At 17.0% G+C, this 20000-nt stretch overlaps 6 protein-coding genes across 6 annotated transcripts in view; 4 read left to right on the top strand and 2 right to left on the bottom strand.

The window, feature by feature from the left end:
- Positions 1-602: 602 nt before the first annotated feature.
- On the bottom strand, positions 603-2530 carry PF3D7_0614700 (conserved Plasmodium protein, unknown function; the record flags this gene model as incomplete). The annotated part of the gene is made up of 2 exons (XM_961040.2): positions 603-660; positions 774-2530. 2 exons carry the CDS (start codon positions 2528-2530, stop codon positions 603-605), a joined length of 1815 nt encoding a protein of 604 aa, XP_966133.2.
- A 1368-nt stretch (positions 2531-3898) lies between these two features.
- PF3D7_0614600 (conserved Plasmodium protein, unknown function) lies at positions 3899-5743 on the top strand (the record flags this gene model as incomplete). The annotated part of the gene is made up of 1 exon (XM_961039.2): positions 3899-5743. The coding sequence occupies one exon, from the start codon at positions 3899-3901 to the stop codon at positions 5741-5743; it is 1845 nt and encodes a 614-aa protein (XP_966132.2).
- Positions 5744-7741: 1998 nt separating this feature from the next.
- PF3D7_0614500 (60S ribosomal protein L19) lies at positions 7742-8859 on the top strand (the record flags this gene model as incomplete). The annotated part of the gene is made up of 3 exons (XM_961038.2): positions 7742-7744; positions 8028-8133; positions 8420-8859. 3 exons carry the CDS (start codon positions 7742-7744, stop codon positions 8857-8859), a joined length of 549 nt encoding a protein of 182 aa, XP_966131.2.
- Positions 8860-9660: 801 nt separating this feature from the next.
- Positions 9661-10428, bottom strand: PF3D7_0614400 (pre-mRNA-splicing factor CWF7, putative; the record flags this gene model as incomplete). The annotated part of the gene is made up of 1 exon (XM_961037.1): positions 9661-10428. The coding sequence occupies one exon, from the start codon at positions 10426-10428 to the stop codon at positions 9661-9663; it is 768 nt and encodes a 255-aa protein (XP_966130.1).
- Positions 10429-14483: 4055 nt separating this feature from the next.
- Positions 14484-17517, top strand: PF3D7_0614300 (major facilitator superfamily-related transporter, putative; the record flags this gene model as incomplete). The annotated part of the gene is made up of 4 exons (XM_961036.1): positions 14484-16715; positions 16882-16973; positions 17124-17196; positions 17353-17517. The coding sequence occupies 4 exons, from the start codon at positions 14484-14486 to the stop codon at positions 17515-17517; spliced, it is 2562 nt and encodes an 853-aa protein (XP_966129.1).
- Positions 17518-19096: 1579 nt separating this feature from the next.
- PF3D7_0614200 (cytosolic Fe-S cluster assembly factor NAR1, putative) overlaps positions 19097-20000 on the top strand; it is a gene marked incomplete at both ends in the record, with an annotated part of 2733 nt that continues 1829 nt past the window's right edge. The window contains one exon of the mRNA XM_961035.2: positions 19097-20000. This exon is cut by the window's right edge and continues 1829 nt beyond it. Coding sequence (XP_966128.2) covers positions 19097-20000 — 904 coding nt within the window.

Below are 20000 nucleotides of genomic sequence, written 5' to 3'. Positions count from 1 at the left end.
AATATATTATATATATATATATATATATATGTCCACAATATTATATACATATTCACATATATATATATATATATTTTTTTAATCATTGAATATTTGCAATCTTTTCTTTTAATATTGATGTAATAAAATCTATTTATATATAAAATAATTAAAATATTTATAATGTATTATCAAGATTGTATAAATATGTTTATTTATATATAATCGAATTTAAGTTTATTTTATTTTATTTTATTTATTTATTTTTTTTATTATTTTTTTTCTACAAATTGTCAAATTTTTTAATATGTTAATTAAAAAAAATAAACTAAATATATGAATAAATAAATAAATAAATAAATAATATGTAAACACACAAAAAATAAAAATGAAGATAAAAATGGTATGTAAAAAGAGGAATAAAAAAAGACTTTTTAATAAATGTATAAATTAAAATTACACAAAATGTCATAAAGATGGTATGTTCCTCAAATGTAACAAAAAAAAAAAAAAAAAAAAAAAAAAAAACAGAAAAAGATATTATATATATATATATATATATATTAATAATATATTTCTCATATTTGTAAATATAAATATTCAAATAGAACAATTTTATAACTTTACTGTTTTGCCAATGATAAGGCACGCCATCCTGGGAGTATCCATATTTTTAAATTGCTGTAAGTAAAATAAAATAAAATAAAATAAAATAACATAAGGTAATATATATATATATATATATATATATATATATATATATATGTGTGTATATTTCATATTTTTGATCTTACTTGAACTTTTTGATTTGTTCATACATTTCAAAAGATATGAACAAATCATTACTCCATAGACAATACAAAGAATTTAAGTGATTTTTTTGTAAGATGTAAATAAGTTCATCTCCTTCCTCTTTATTAATATCGTATACATATTCTTTTCTTTCGCTTAATATTTTTCTGAATTTTTCATTATTTAAATAATCGATAGGTTTATGTTCCATTCTAAAATATAAACCTAGTTGTATGAGTCTGATATTATTTCGTTTCATTTTTTCTATAAAAGAAGTAAATATGATAATACTTTGGGATCTATTTAATTTATTAGAATATACAAGTTTGCTGATGATAATATCTTTTAAATTATTCAATTTGCCTACAAAACATAAAAGTTCTTCTCCTTTTAATTCTACATCAATAATAAGTCTTTCTAAATATTGAAAATTATTGGAGATATTCAAACGTTTTGATGCCCAGATTTTTTTGCTTTGTATAATATGAAGATACTTTTCTACAATTTCATTTTTTTTCTCTTTGTTTTTTTTTTGTAAATATTTTTGATAATGATTATTTTGTAAAAAATAATCATTCAATTCGAAATTACAATCCATATGTTCATAAGAAAATGGAGTGCACTGTTTTTCTGAGGAACTATGTGTTGATGAACTTGAATTCTCAATATTGTCAAAGTTATCATCCCGGAGATTATTATGAATATCATTGTAATGATTAACACTGTCCAAGTACGAATTATAAGTATTATGTATGTGTTCTATATTTTTTTCTTTTTTTGTGGGGGACGTATCAATTTGTTTATTTTTTTTTTTTTTTTTTGCATGTCTTGATATGTTTGGTGAATTTTCTTGTCCTATATGTATATCAGGAGAAAAATTAGACGTTTGAAGGTTTTCCTTCTCTCTACAGTGTTCATTAGAATCATTACATTCATTATAATTATTTCCGTAGTTATTATTATGATTAGCATGAGTACAATTAATATGGTTACCATTATTATTATTATTATTATCATCATTATTATTATCATTATTGTTGTTGTTGTTGTTGTTGTTTGTGGTGGTAAGGGCTTGTTTTTTTTGATAGAGAGAATTTTTTTTTTTTCTTTTATGCATTTCTTTCCTATTCCTATTATTATTATTATTATTATTCTTCAAATATTTACAATTTAATAAATTCGATACTATAGGATGTACACTTTCATATATAAAGTTTGCATTTTTTTTTCTGAAATATAATCTTAAATCTTTTAGTTTATTAAAATGTTTAAAAATAAAATTGATGATCATTTCTACACTTTGATCTCCATTAATAGACATAGATAAAGAGAATGTATTTAGAAAAAGTTTATTATATTTTTTAATAAAATTGAATAAATCAACATTAAGGAAACGGAAATCAATATTTGCCCATGCATATTTTGTATGAAATGCTTGATAAAAAGATTTATTTAATAATCTAAATTTCCATCTTTCTGAAAAAGATAAAAATGATAATATATTACAAATAATATCACTATTTTTAAATATATTATTATATTGTTTCGGACAAAATTTTAAACAACTTATATATTCAATTTTATTTGTTTTATAATCATAACATTCATTAGAATTCATAATATATGATATACTTCTAGGCGTAGAAAGAGGAGTGCAATTATTAAAAATACACTCGTTATCTATGTGATGTTTTTTATTCATTTTCATATTGAATGTATTATTTTGATGTATCCTTCTAAAGATATTACTTTTACCCATAAAAAGAAAATATACACATATATATATATATATATATATAATATATTTATTTATTTATTTTTATTTTTTTTGTTATATATATATATATTATATATATGGATATATACTTATATGTCACCATAAGTCATATAAATATACAGTAACCCTTTTCCGTATATTTTTTTTTTTTTTTCTTTCTTTCCAGCACACCTTATATTTTTTATCATAATTCATATAACATTCAAAAGATACATATAAACAATCGCTTCTTAAAGATGGTATATATTAGAAGACGTTATATTTTTAAAAATATACACATATATATATATATATATATATATATATAATTAATATATTTTTATTTATATTTATATATATGTATATTTTTTTTTTTTTTTTTTTTTTAATAATATACATTTATATGTTTTCCCTATTTGTCTGCAATATATATATAAAAAAAAAAAAAAAAAAAAAAAAAACATCAATTTGGTGTGGGAAAAAAAAAAAAAGATGAAAAAATGAAGAAAAAAAAAAAAATAATAAAACAGAAAAAAACAGAAAATATAAAAATATAAATAATTAAATTATTTTTTTAAATTTTTTTTCTTTTATTATTTTTTTTGTTTTTTTTTTTTTTTTTTTATTTAAATAAGAAAATATTTTTGTTAAAAAAATATCATATTATATGAAAACATCATCTATTAAATTTGAGGAATATTTCAACTGCACCTTTTTACCTGTGTGTGTTTTTATAAATTAAATAATATGCACGTTATAAATACATATATGTTTATATATATTTTTTATACAGGAATGTTTATTTTATTATTCAATATAGATTAATCATAAATATAAATATAAATATAAATATTATATATATATATATATATAATATATATTACATTAATATATATGTGTACGTATCCATATGCAGACAGTATAGTATGCTCCCTTATAAATTTGCGGGATATCTTATGAAAAAAAAAAAAAAAAAAAAAATGTATTATTTTTTAATGAAGACATATTAAAAACTATGTAATATAATTATATGTATATATTAAATATTTCTTTTATTTTTTATGCTTACATAAAATATATAGTTATAATAAAAAAAAAAAAAAATTTTAATTGTACAAAAAAAAAAAATATATATATATTTACGTTAAGTTGTATTTATAAGTATTGTATCCACATATAAATATATTAATATATTAATATATATATATATATATTTATTTATATTTATTTATATTTATATGTGTATACATTACTTATAAAGGATATACTACTCCACTTTTATATCCACGTTTCAATAATTGTCTACTTTATTTATTTATTTATCAATATATTAAAAATATAGATATAAAAACATTCATGTAGATTTTCATCATGATAAAAAAAAAGAAAAATGAAAATTTCTCTCTTCCAATAAAGGGAAATATAAAAACTTATGTATATTGTAAAAATAATAATTTCAATAATTTGGTAGGGTTATATATAGAAAAGAAAATATTCTACATGAATATTATTTTGAGCATAGAATATAATGAAGAAAAAAAAAAAATTCAGAAAAAAGAAAAAATGGATACACAAAATATAAATAAATTCAAATTGTATTATATACATAACGATAAAAAAATATTCATGGATGAAAAGGTTGAAGATAGTTATATATATGAAAATAAAAATATGTGTGATGATAAAGAAGAATATATAAACAATATATTAATACAAAATATTCCTTTATTATGGAATTTGAACTTTTTGTTTTTTTTTAAAATATATATTCATAATGTTTTAAGCAATGTTCATATATGTATAGATGATAAACCAAATGAAACTTTTTTTGAGTTTTATTATATTTTTAAAAATAAAAAAAAAAAAATCCACCTAGATAATTCAGATGATAATATGACCGACATATATTGTGATGTTTCGGAAGAATCGGGAGATAGTGATTACAATTATTTTTATGAGAGAGCTAATGAATTTAATTATTTAGAAGATGAAGAAATAATTGATGAGAATGATGACGAAAAGAAAAATTTGGTGTTACAAGGAAATAATAATAACATATCTTATAATAATAATAATAATAATTATCATAATGAATATAATACGAACCATACAGAAGATAAATGTAATTACGAAATGTGTAATATAAAAAAAAATTCTTATAAAAAAAAAAGTCTATCTTCAATACATCATAATAATTATAGTAATGATTTTAATCAAATCACATTTGAAAAAAAAAATTCAAATATATCATGTGATGAAGATAAAAAAAAAAAAAAAGAAAAAAAATTTAAAAAATATTTATGTCAATGTTGTAAACATAAAATCAATCATAATGTTTTATTTAATACTAATAATGTATGTTTATTACAAATGTTCTTTTCGAATTTAACAAAAAAAGAATTATTCTTTTGGGCAAGTCTAAAATATTATTTAGAACATTTTCTAGGAAATATAAAATCATACCCTTTTTATAAAGGATATTCTAATTTTGTACAAACACCATATATTGAAACTAACACAATAATGAATGTACAAAAAAATATATTACATCATAATCATTTATATTTTCTTATTAATAAAAGGAAAAAAAAATATATCCTTCTACTTAAAAAAGAAAACAAAACTATCAAATGTTTATTTGAAAATTCGTTGAATTCGTTACGCATATCGATCAAATATATATTCACACCAAATAATTATAAAAATGAAAAAAAAAACAATAATAATAATAATAACAATAATAATAACAATAACAACAATAACAATAATAATAACAATAACAACAATAACAATAATAATAACAATAACAACAATAACAATAATAATAACAATAACAATAGTTATAACCATTTTTCTTCTACCCTTTCAAGGTTAATTAAAAAATATAAAAAATTTATAAAAAAATTCCTTTTTATCAACACATGTGATGAACAACATAATCAACAATGTAATAATAGTTCTTATTATAAATCTATACATAATCATCTTAACCCTATTGTTTTAAAAAATAAATCAGAAGAAAATTATGATTTTTCTATTTTAATACATAACGTACATATTGAAATATACGGTTATATATATATGCGTAACTATATATTCTTCTTAATTATAATGATTGAAATATATCTATTTATTTATTTTAATCAAATAGGATATACATATACAAATAACACAAATATATTCCTTGAACAACTTTTGAAAAATTTATTTACATAAAGAAAAAAGCATCTTATATTATATCTCTACCACAAATATAAATATATATATATATATATATATATATATATATATATATAAACATTTTTTATGTTCAAAAATGACTTGGTCAATTTTCCACCTTAACAATAATATATTACATATATATATATAAACATATACATATTATTTTATTAAATTTTTTTTTTTTTTTTTCCTTTTTTTTATATGGTTCATAAATATTTTGTCTTGAATGCACAATTTTTTAAAATACCACATTTGATTTTTTTCATACTTATAAATATAAATATATATATATGTATATATATATATATATATATATATATATATATATATATATATATATATATTTATTTATTTATTTATATATTTAGATTTATAATATATTTTTTTTTTTTTTTTCAATTTTTATGATTATCCCTTTTTATTTTAATTTTTATATATATTAAATATTCACATATATAAATAAATATATATACATTTCATTTATATATGAACTTAATTTTCCTTTTGAAGGGGGCGTAACAAAAAAAGGGTAAAAGGGTGGAAAGGGGTTTTTTTATATTTCTATATATAAATTTTAAAATATAAGAATAAAGATATTTTAATAACATATTAAATAAATAAAAAAAAAATATATATATATTTATATATATATATATATATATATATATATATATATATATATATATATAATATATTGAAAATTCATACAATATATTTATTTTTTAATTTTTTGGGTTTTTTTCTTTATATAAGGCTGTTGAAATATTATTTACTATATATAAAAATATAAAGTGATATTAATTTATATTACATATATAATATAATATAATATAATATGTATAAATAAATACCCCTAATAATTTTTAAGGGTATTTGGAAGAGGAGATATAAACTAGTAAAAACAAACAAAGGTAATATTGTTATATATATATATATTATAATATTATGTAGGTATACATTTCTAAGCACATACATATTTATTATTATTAAGTTTTATATATACTTTATAAAATATTTTATATTTCACTTTCATAATATATAATAATATATTATATATTATATTATATAATTATCTACAGCATTCCTTTTAAAAATTAATATAAATATATTATTATATATAATTATTTTAAAATTTTATATGTATATACTTAAAATAAATACACTTATTATTAATACAGTATATTATATATATATATATATATTTTATATTATAATTAAAAAAAAAAAAAAAAAAAAAAAAAGGACCTTCCCTTCATATAAAAATTATAAACACAAATAAAAATATATACATAAATAATAAAATTAAATATTTATTATTATATGTGGTATATTCATATATTATTATATATATATATATATATATATATATATGTTCAATAATAAAAGTATATTTTTAAAAAGAAAAAAATTATAATATATACAAATATTATATTATATATATATAAATCAACAAAACATATTATACTAAATATTAAAAAGAAAGTATAATTTGATTACATTTATATGAATGTAATAATTATATTATATATATATATATATATATATATAATATAATATATATATTATTTTATATTATTATTTATATCCATATATTATTTTTTCATTTCATATATTAAGAATTTTTTTTTCCATTTTGTTTTTTTTCTTTCTTTAAATTATATGAAAATAAAAAAATAAAAATAAAAATAAAAATATGTATTAATATATAAATATATAATATTCTTATGCCATTTTTTTATATTTGGTAGTTTTTATAAAAAGATTATAAATTTATATATATATTTCTTTTTTTTTTTTGAATTAATAATATAAAATATATATATATATAAATATATTATTTATTTTTAATAATAAATAAAATAACATCTTGAGAAAAACTAAAAAAAAAAAATTATTTTTATTTAATTAAAAGTATTACCATCATTTGAAATTTATTTATTTTAAAAATAAAAATCAAACAACATATTATTATTAACAAAAGAATTCATAAAAATGGTAAGAATGTGAATAAATAAATAAATATATAAATAAAATAAATATAACATTTATGTTTATCTATATATAAGAACTAGTTGTAAAATATGAAATTATTGAACTTTTTTTTTACATATAAGTATTTTATATGTGTAATTTGTACATACATATATGCAAATATTTACATATATACAAATATTTACATATTTACAAACATTTACATATATATATTTATTTACATATATATATTTATTTACATATATATATTTATTTATATTTAATATCTTTTCCTTTTTTTGTGTAGTCACTCACATTACAAAAAAGATTAGCAGCTTCTGTTTTAAAATGTGGAAAGAATAAAATATGGATGGACCCAAATGAAATTAGCGAAATTTCATTAGCTAATTCAAGTATGTCATTTAAAAAAAAAAAAAAAAAAAAAAAATTATAATAATAAATAAAATAATGTTATATTTTTAGAATAATTACATGAACAAGTCATATTATTCTTATGAGCAACAATTTTATTTTTATGAATGAGTCATATTTTATTTGTATAAATAATAATATTATATATATAATTTTTTTGTATATATGTGTATGTTTAACCATAACGGTTCCAATATTACTTATAATATATATATATATATATATATGTACATATTTTTTTGTTTCCTTTTTCTTTTTATAATACAGGGTTTAGCATAAGAAAATTATATAAAGAAGGATTGATTTTAAAAAAGCCCCAAAAAGTTCATAGCAGAGCTAGGGTTAGATTATATAAGCTAGCCAAAAGAAAAGGTAGACATATGGGTATCGGTAAAAGAAAGGGTACCAAAAACGCAAGAACAAATCAAAAAACATTATGGATAAAGAGACAACGTGTTCTTAGAAGATTATTAAAAAGATTAAGAGACTCCAAAAAGGTAGATAGACATTTATATCACTCCTTTTATTTAAAATGTAAGGGAAACCAATTTAAAAATAAAAGAACTTTAATAGAAGCTATCCAAAGAGAAAAAAATGAAACACTCAAAAAGAAAGCTATAGCAGATCAATTAGAAGCCAAGAGATTGAAGGCTCAAGTTTTAAGAAATAAGAGAAAATTAAAGAAAGATAAAGAAGTTGTAGCATAAACATAACAAGTATATATATATATATGAATATATATTTGCATGTATGTATATAGGTATATTATGTTTTTAGTTTAATAAAAAATATTTCTGATCTTTTTGAAAAGTGAAAAATTATTATTCACAAAAAAAATTATTTATATATATGTAACTATGTATGATCATTTATGGAATATTTATTTTATATAATATCTTTTCAATATATATATATATATATATGTATTTGGTCCTATATTATATATATATATATAAATATTTTTCTAAATAAAAAAAAAAAAACAAAAAAAAGAAAAAATTATATTATATTTTTTATTTAAACTGAAAAATTAAACATTTTTAAAAATTTTATTTTCTCTTAAACAAAATGTCTATTATAAAAAGAAAAGAAAGGAAATGTGTAAAAGATAATTATAACAAATAACTGAAGCGAAAATCATATATATATATATATATATATATATATATATATGTGGGTGTTTCCTGCTTCGATTCAATTATTCTCCTTTCCACTTTTAAAAAAAATGAAGTCTTAATATATATACTGTATAACAATTAATTATATATTATGGAAAGAAAAAAAAAAAAAAAAAATTCACATGGAATAGCTGCATAAAATTATTTGGGTAAAAATCATATGATTTTTCAACTTATGCATCCACAAAAAAAAATAAAATAATATAATATAAAAAAAGAAAAACTAAAACAAAACAAATATTATATATTATATATTATATATTATTATAATTTATATATAATATATTTGTTTTCAAAATTTACATATTTATATTTATACATATAATCCTGTTAGATCATATTTGTTTTATATTTCATTAGCATATTTTCTGTCATTAATTTTTTGATTTCATTAAGGACCATATTGTTTTTTTTCTTGTATTCTTTTTGTTCATTTTGTAATGTTGATAGTTCATTAACATAACTTAGTTGATGTAATTTTCTTTTTTTATTTATATTGTCTATATCATCTTTTAATGTTTTAATATTATTTTGTAAATTGATATCTAAATGATTAAATACTTTCATATGTTCACTCCACATAACTTCTTTATATTTATTCATTAATTCCATATTTATTAAAGCATTATGTGAATTTTCTAAAATAATTTCATATTTTTTTAAAGTCTTTTCCCATTCTTCTATATTTTTATTATTCAATACATCATTTTCAATATTATAATGATCAAAGTTGAGTTTCTGCATTTTTCGATTTTCTTCACATCGTTTTAATTCATTTTGTATAATAGAATTATCATTACTTAAATATGTTATTTTAGGAAGAGGGAAAGTCTCTAAATAATTTTTTATCTCGTTATTTTTATGCATTAAATTCATTTCTTCTTCTACTAGCCTTTTTGCATTTTGCTCCAACTCATTGTCATATGAATCAATATAAGGTAGTGCATTAACTAAATGATGTAATTCGTTTAATTCATACAGTTTCTTTTTTGTTTTTTTTTTCTCGTCTTCTTTAAGTAATTCACTTTCCTTTAATTCTACTAAAGTGTCATCATAATCATCAGCACCCTTATCGCTTATCTGCTCTTGCATATCCATTGTTTCAAATTTTTAAATAAAATAAAATAAAAACATAAAACAAAACAAAAAAAAAAAAAATTTATGCAAAAAATAATATGTACATGGGTCAGGCAAAATATAAGAAAAAAAAAAAAAAATACATATATATATTAATTCATTTGGCTAGCCAATTTTTCTTCTTATATATACATATATATATATATATATATATATTAAAGTAGCAAATTTTTTTTTTTTTTTTTTTAACCAGGTATATATTATTTTCCTATTTACCACTTAACTTATGTATGTAGCCATTTATGTTTCGAAACTAGCCAACAAAAATTAAATACATAAAAAAAAAAAAAAAAAAAAAAAAAAAACATATACATATATATATATATTATTTCTATTATTATTTTGTTTTTCCTGTTTCATATTTCCAATAATATCTGAGAACTTATTTTACATTAGAGTTACAAATATATTCATTTTTGATTTTTTTTTTCTTTTTTTGTAATATATCTATATGTGGTGTATAAAATAAAATAATCCTTCAAAATATACAATATAAAAATAAGAAATAATGAAAATGGTTTATATATATTAAATATACATATATTTATTTTTGATGACAATTATGATAATATATACATATAATTTTAAAATCTATATATTTTTTAATATATCTATGAAAATTAATTTACGAAAAATAAAAAAAATAACATTATTCTATTATATATATTATATATATATATATATATATATGATGCTTTTTATTTTTTTCAAAATATTACTGAGGGTATGAATAATTAATACTCAAACATTATTTATTGATCATTTTATATATATATATATATATTATAAATTTCGTTTTGAAAAAATATTATATACAAAAGAAGGCTTTGTATTATTGCTTTCATAAAATAAAATATATTTAATCAACAAATTATATCTTTAATAAAATATACTTATATATTATATGTATATATATTATATATATAATAATACCCCAAGAAAAAAATAACATTTTGTATTTTTTTGTTTTTTTTTTTTAAATGTTTTATATATAAATAAAATATGGGTTATATTAATATATATAAAAATATATATATATTATATAGTATTTGTAATTAATACATGGCGAATAATATAATATGTTGTAATAATTTATTACTTATTATTTTATTATGACACTTTGTTAGTTCCTCCATGTTTTAAATAAACATATTTATAAAAAAAATCAGAAAGAAGAAATAGAAAAAAAGCCTAAATATTTTAATATAAAGAAAATTATAACAATAGTAGTTTCTTATAGAAAATATACATATATATATATATATATATATATATATTTATATATATATATATATTTTTTTTTTTTTGAAAAAATTAAATATATATTTCATATACATAGATTATAATTCTCATATCAACAACAACAAAAAATAAAAATTAAAATAAAAATAAAAATAAAAGAATTACACATAAAATGAACCTTCTTTTTTTGTAAATAAAACATCACATGTTAGAAAAAAATATATATTTTTTTTTATGAGCATATTAAAATAAAATTATACATATATTATATATATATAAAAAAATACATATTTTATTTTAATGCCTTATTTATATATACTTCCTTTATCATTCACGATAAGAATAAATAAATAAAAATATAATAATAATAATTATTATTATAAAAAAAAAAAAAAAAAAAAATTAACCTAAATGTATTTTAATATAATAAACGCATAAATAATAAATATAGAAAAGTGAATTTTAAATAAATATATAAATATATATATTTTTTTTTTTTATTTTATATTATTTTTTTTTTTTTTGTAAGTGTAAATAAAATTAAAAATAAAAAATGAAAAATCGTCATGGCAAAATAAAAAAAACGTATTTACAATATATCTATCCTTTCTAAATATATAAGAAATATTAATATACGAATAAGTAATATATATTTTACTTTTACACAATATTATTATAAATATAATAATAAAATTATCATCATAATATATATAATATATTTAATATTTATTTATTCTTATATAGATTCGTTTTATATTATACACATAATATAATATAATTAATATAATATAATAAATATAACATAATAAATATAATATAATATAATAAATATAATATATTAGAAACTTGAGAAAAAAAAAAGGAAATTTTTTTCTTTCAATTTTTTTTAAATATTATTATGTATATAATATATATATATATATAGATAATGTAATATAATTCATATTATATGATAAATCCGTAATTTTTTATATGTATTTATAAAATCTTTCTTTTTATTATTATTATTGTTATTTATTATATATTGTTTATATAAATATGTAATATATTGTTTTATTATATACCAAATTTTTTTTATTATCCGGAAAAGCAATTTTTTTTAATTTTTGTTTTTGCAAAAAAGTAGAAAAATATAAAAACCTAAAAGAAAACAAAGGATTTAAAGAAAATAAAAAAACTTTTTTAATTCTAATTATCTAAAATATATATTATTCCCAAAAAAATAATAAATAAAAAATAAAAATAAAAAATAAAAAATAAAAAAAAAAAAATAAAAAATAAAAATAAAAAATTTGTTTAAAATATATTTATATATATATATATATATATATATATATTTTTATGTAATAAATTTTGTGAAGTTTTAAAATGAAAATAATAATATTATATTATATATATATATTTTTTTTTTTTTCATAAATATAATATTTATACATAGTAAGATATGTATATTAAAATATACATAGTATATATTATATATACAAATATTTTATATTTTTTAATGTGAATAATAATATTGTTACAAGCTTTATATATATTTTTATGAATATAAACAAAAAGAACAAGGTGTATAACAAATTCAAAAGTTAAATATAATATATATATATATATATATATATATATATATATGTAATTATATACATTATTATATTGATTTATATAATAATAATTATTTTAATTTTTACATAAAGAATAATATTTAAGAAAAAAGAAAAAATAGTGTATTCCCTACCGTGTAATTATTATTTTATTTATATATAAAAAATATGATTTTAAAATAATATATTATATATATGTATAATAATATAATTTGAGTGGTATATAAAAGTGTATTAGAATGTAGTTTATGCATACATATATCATATAATAAATATAAAATATACCAAGTGTATTAAAATAAATATATATTATATATATATATATATATAATATGTATGTATGTATGATTTTTATTTTAAACAAAATAGGAATAATTTTTTTTTCTTTTTTTTAATAAATAGTTTATATGTTTATTATATATATATATATAATATATTGTTTTATATTACCATTTTGATTTACATTTTAATTTTTTTTTATTTTAATATATATATATATAATTATATATGTGTGATATATATATTTATATATGTGATTATTTATTATTCCTTAAGAATACATTTAATATATGAATTTTGCTACATTTTGAAATAGATAATTTTTTTTTATGTGTGTATATATTTTTATGGCTTATTTCTTTAATTTATTTTTATATAATATATATGATTATATATATATATATATATATATATATAGTATATTATATGTTCTATTTTAATATGTGTTATTTCTTTTTTATACCTTTTTAAAAAAGGTCACATTTTAATTATATATATATATATATATATATATATATATATATATATATGTATGTATATATATTTTAACCGTTTTAATTTTTTATTTAAAAAAAAATATAATATATAACAAATATATTGTAAACGTTTTGTAAATATTTGTGTACACGTGTGTATATTTTGTATAATCATTTAAATGAGTATATAATAATACACATATATAGATATATATATTAATATATATATATATATATATATATATATATTGATATATCTATTTAAATATACTCTTATTTATTTATTTATTTATTTTTATTTATTTTTATTTTATTTTTTTTTTTATTTGCGTGAACCGTTTTGGGTTGTTTTCTTAATCTGAGTAGCTAGCTAAAAACCAATTGGAGATTTAAAAAAAAAAAAAAAAAAAAAAGATGAACAATGAGTTCAACTGAAAAAAATGAAGTAATTAATTCTAATGATACAAGGTTAAGAAAAAATGAAAGTAAGAAATATGAAGGAGAATTTTTAAAAAGTAATACTACTGAAATGAAAGGGAGAAAAGTAGTATCAAAGATTGATGAGAATATTATAGATGGATGTGGTAAAATAGAAAAGTATGTATGTTTTTCAGGGTTAGATAAATATTTATCAGGATTAAAGAAAAAGGTGAATAAATTTTATTTTATTTATACAATAATAACAATAATACATTTTTTAATATATGTAAATAGAGGTATTATACCAGGTTCTTATGATTATTTATCATCCTATTTAAAAGAAATATATGATGCTACAAATGTTGATGTACACATTGGATTTCTTACTTCAGTGTTTGTATTTGGATTAAGTATAAGTTCTATATTAAGTGGTTCTTTAGCATCAGCATATAGTATTTTTAAAATAACCGATATCTTCTTATTTCAAAATTCTTTAGCTTTATTACTTACAGGTTTCTCATTTATTGTTGGCTCCTATTATTCTTTAATGTTTAGTAGATTCTTTTGTGGTTTTAGTGAAGCCGCATTTATAACCATTATCCCTCCTCTTATTTATTCATATTCCAAAGATCGAGCAGGGTCCTGGATTAGTATCTTTATAACTATGTTTCCTTTAGGTGGGTGTGTTGGTTATTTATTAGCTGTTGCTTTACCACTTATGAAAATTAGCATTGCTCAATATTTTTTAATATCAGGATTTGTTTTCTTCCTTTTTTTCATGTGCTTTTATCTTTTTGATGAGAACCTACTTAAAACATATGAAGATGAAAAAAGCAGAAGGGAACTCGAAGAGTCACAACCACAAAAATGTCTAGAAGAAGGTATGTACAGAAATAACACTATAAAAAGCTCAAAGAGTATCAAGGATAAAAGCAAAAGTAAACAAGACGATCCCCACGTTTCTAATGATTTTAAAACCATGGATGCTAATGATGAATCGTACAAAACAAGTGAGCAAACAAATGAAAATAATAAGAAAAATAATAAAGACAAAAATAACAACTCAAGTGATGATACATCAAATGTAAACAACAACAATGATAATAATAATGATAATAATAATAATAATAATAATAATGACAATAATAATAATAATAAGAACAATTATGAAAATAAAAATAAAACTAATACTAGTTATGAACATCCATTAAATAAAGGAAACGATAATACTAATGATACGAATAATTTGTCTAGTGCTAAAACGTCAAATATTTCTAATTTAAAAAATATTTCTTCAGGAAAAAGTATTGATGATAGCACAGATAATTCAAAAAATAAAAATTCAACAGACTATTCTGATCATAAATTATATAATGAAAACTTTAAATTAAATAAAAAAAGTAACATGGTTGCTGCTATTTATGAAGAAGATGCTGTGTTTAGAAATAATGCTCTACATAAAAATGATTCAAATAATCTTTCATTTAGTTCTTCTCAAAAATTAAATAATAATGATGGTGATAATTCATATGATAATGAAAATGACATGATCAATAATGATTATAACGAAAGACACAGTGGTAATAATAGTTATATAAATAATAACCTTGATAAAATGTATACTGTTAAAGCTTATGGTAATGATGAGCTATATTTAAATCCTGCCCAACGTTCATATAGTAAAGACAAAAGAGATAAATTCCTTGAAATCGAAATCGAAAATAGTATTGAAACACTTGATGAAGATAAAAATAAAGAACTAAACTTAAGCTTATTAGTTAATACAACCATTACTAATATTAGCTTCTTATTATTAGTTATTGCTTTAACGGCACATGCAGATATGATTCAATGTTATCTAGTCTATGGAGCTCCAATCTTATATGCACTTAACATCTTCCCTTCTTATAAATCAGCAACTGTTACTTGTAGTTTATGCGCATGCTTGTCTTCCATCGTTGGTACATGTTTTGGAGGATTCCTAATGGACTTTTATAATTTAAATATACAAAATATTGATAAAAATTATGAACATATAAAAAATAATGAAAAGAAAATTAAAATATACAACAAAGATGTACTTGTTCATGAATATCTACGTATTATAGGTTTGCAGACATTTTTCATTCTAATAATTGCAAGTTCCTTGATTTTAATGATACCCTTTATTAGTAATATGTACTGGTTCACATTTGTTATGACTTTAGGTCTGACCTTTTTATTCTCAGCAATGGTAGGAAAAACTATTGAAACATATATATATATATAAATATATACATGTACTTTGTTAAAAGTAAAATATTATTTTGTTCTTATTTTTATTAAACACAGCTAGCTAAAAATATTTATTTATATATATGTATTTATTTTATTTTATTTTTTTTTTTCTTTTCACCTAGCCTGGTCATAATATTGGTATTATGGTGTGTGTGCCACAAAACATTCGAGCCTTTTCAATTGGAATGTCATCATTTATTTCTCATTTATTCGGGTAAGAAAAAAAATATATAGTACACAATTTTTTTTTTTTTTTTGAAAAGTGAAAAATTGCCTGAACTGTTCATAAAAAAATGAATAAATGAATAAAATATATGTACATACATACATACATATATATATGTATATATTTTTCGCCATATAGTGATATTCCATGGACCATCATTACTGGAAAGATTAAGGGAACATTATCCCCAGACTGTGTTGTAACAAGAAATGTAATATCAAAATTTATAATTTTTAAAGAGAAATGAATAAATAAATAAATAAATAAATATATATATATATATATATATATATATATATATATATATTTTAATATTTATATGATTTCATTTTATTATATTCTTTTAATTTTCTTTTTATTTTTATAGGGTGAATTAAGTGAAAAATGTCGTGAACAAAGTTCAGGTTTAAAAATTACATTATTAATTATATGTTCTAAAGCACTTGTAATGGCCTTAGGAAGTTTTTTCCTTCACCTATATTCAAAGAAGAAAATTAAGAAATATAAAAGCAGACAACCTATTAAAGCATAAGAAAATAAAACAAAATAAAACAAAATAAAACAAAACAAAATAAAATAAATGACCGACTTTATTTTATTCATTTATGAAAATAAATAATAAAAAAAAAATTTATAATATATATATATATATATATATATATATATATATTGTTCCTATTCTTTATTTATTTTTATTTTAATTTTTTTTTTGCTGCATATTTAAAATATCTTTAAATACCTTATTTTAAAAAAATTTGTTACATGCATATCATATCATATCTATATTGTTGAACCTTGTTATAGTTTACGCTACATATAAATATAAATATATATATATATAAATATATATATATATATATATATTTACATACAATTATATATATGTTGTATATATTTAAATATAACCATTTGTATGGTTATTTATTTTTCTATACATATTTTTTTTTAAAAGTATTTTAAATTTAAAAACATATTTTACATGTTGCATTTTATTTTGATTATATGTGTTTAACCATACATACAAATATATATATATATATATATATATATTTATATATTCATAATGTTGCTTATATATAATATCCTATTTTACTTCCCACATTTTCATTCCCCTTATTCGTACATACATTACACATAGAAAAAATAAAAGATGAATAAATATATATTATTATACATATATTTCATACCACCGATTCATTTTGTGGAATTTTAATTTTTTTTTTTTTTTTTTTTTTTAGTTTCAAAATTAATTTTAAGATATTCTTATTTATATGCATTTAAATATATAATTAATTGCACACCTTGTCACGCCAAAATATATGAAGTGATATATATATTTATATATATATTACATGTTATTATAATATATATATATATATTATATATACATACATATATTCCTCTTTTTACATCTGAAAAGTTAAGAGAACTTCATGAAAAATATAAAAAAAAAAAAAAAATGAACTTTATAAATATTAAGATATCTTACTATTAAAATTTTTTCACCAATGTTATTTAAATATAAATATATAAATAAATAAATAAATATATATATATATATATATATATATATATAATAAAAATAAAATTCTCATATACTGTTCAAATTTTTGTAGAGTATGATATTTTTTTTTAGGGATAGGCTAAATATAAAAATAATATATATAAATATTATTATAATATAATATATATACATATGCATATGGTCGTGCCTGACATATCAAAACAATATATTATTTATATATTGATATATATTGATATATATTTTTATATATATTCAATTTCATATAAAATAATAAATAAAAATAATAAGAATTATTAAATATATTTATATTATTTATATATTCTTATTTTTCTTAGTGACAAATTAGAAAATTTTTTTTTTTTTTTTTTTTTTTTTTTTTTTTTTTTCTTTATTATTCTATGCTCATGTAGAGCCTATTTCTTCCCAATATATTAAAATATATATAATAATAATATATATATATATATATATATTTTTTTTTTTTTTTTTTTTTTTTTTTTTTTTTATTTGTTTAATATAATAAAAAAATGTATTGTGGTCATAGGTATAAATTTGATGTAATAAATAAAAAGAAAAAATTACAACAATGTTTTCTAATTTAATTAAACTAGAGAATTTGAATGACTATAATAATGAAGCTGAAAAATGTATTAAGCCCTTCTTATATAAGAATTCCTCTATTGATGATGAGGAAAATGAAAATTTTATACAAGTAGAAAGACCGAATTTAATAAATATAAAGAAAATAAAAAAAAAGAATTATAATAGAAAAGAAAGAGGAGAAATATCCTTAACGGATTGTTTAGCATGTAGTGGTTGTGTTACAAACGAAGAGACTACATTTTTAAAAAGTCAGAATTGTATAGAAATAATAAATACTGTAAAAAAAAAAAAAATTAATATTATTTCTTTATCCTTACAAAGTGTAACAGCATTGTCTGTATATTACAAATTACCAATATCAACAATTCAAAAGAAATTATGTTTTTTTTTTAAATCTTTAAATTTTCATTATGTATATGATTCATCATTAGGGGAATTAATAACGTTAAATGAAGCGAAAAAAGAATTTCTTGAATATTTTTTTAAAAATAATGAAACATATGAAAATAATAATATATATCCTGGTGATGATCATGTTGGAAATGTAAATCGTCAAAAGAAAAAAAATATATTAATTCGTAAAATATTTAATGATAAGAATAAAAAAAAAAAAAATCCGTCATATAATGATAATAATAATGATAATAATAAAAATAATGATTATGATAAAAATAATGATTATGATAATTATAATGATAATGATAATTATAAAAATATTTCTTCATACTCAAACAATTCAAGTAATAAATTTTCTTTACAATATAAAGATAAAAAAATAGGACCGAAAACTTTTCCACTTATATGTTCCCATTGTAGTGGTGCTGTTATATATGGAGAAAAAAATTTTGATGACGATTTATTAAATAGTTTTAGTAAGATAAAAAGTA

The sequence above is a fragment of the Plasmodium falciparum genome, assembly GCF_000002765.6.
Source record: "Plasmodium falciparum 3D7 genome assembly, chromosome: 6".
In the NCBI taxonomy this organism is placed as follows: Eukaryota; Apicomplexa; class Aconoidasida; order Haemosporida; family Plasmodiidae; genus Plasmodium; species Plasmodium falciparum.
This window is presented reverse-complemented; position numbering and strand designations above follow the sequence as displayed.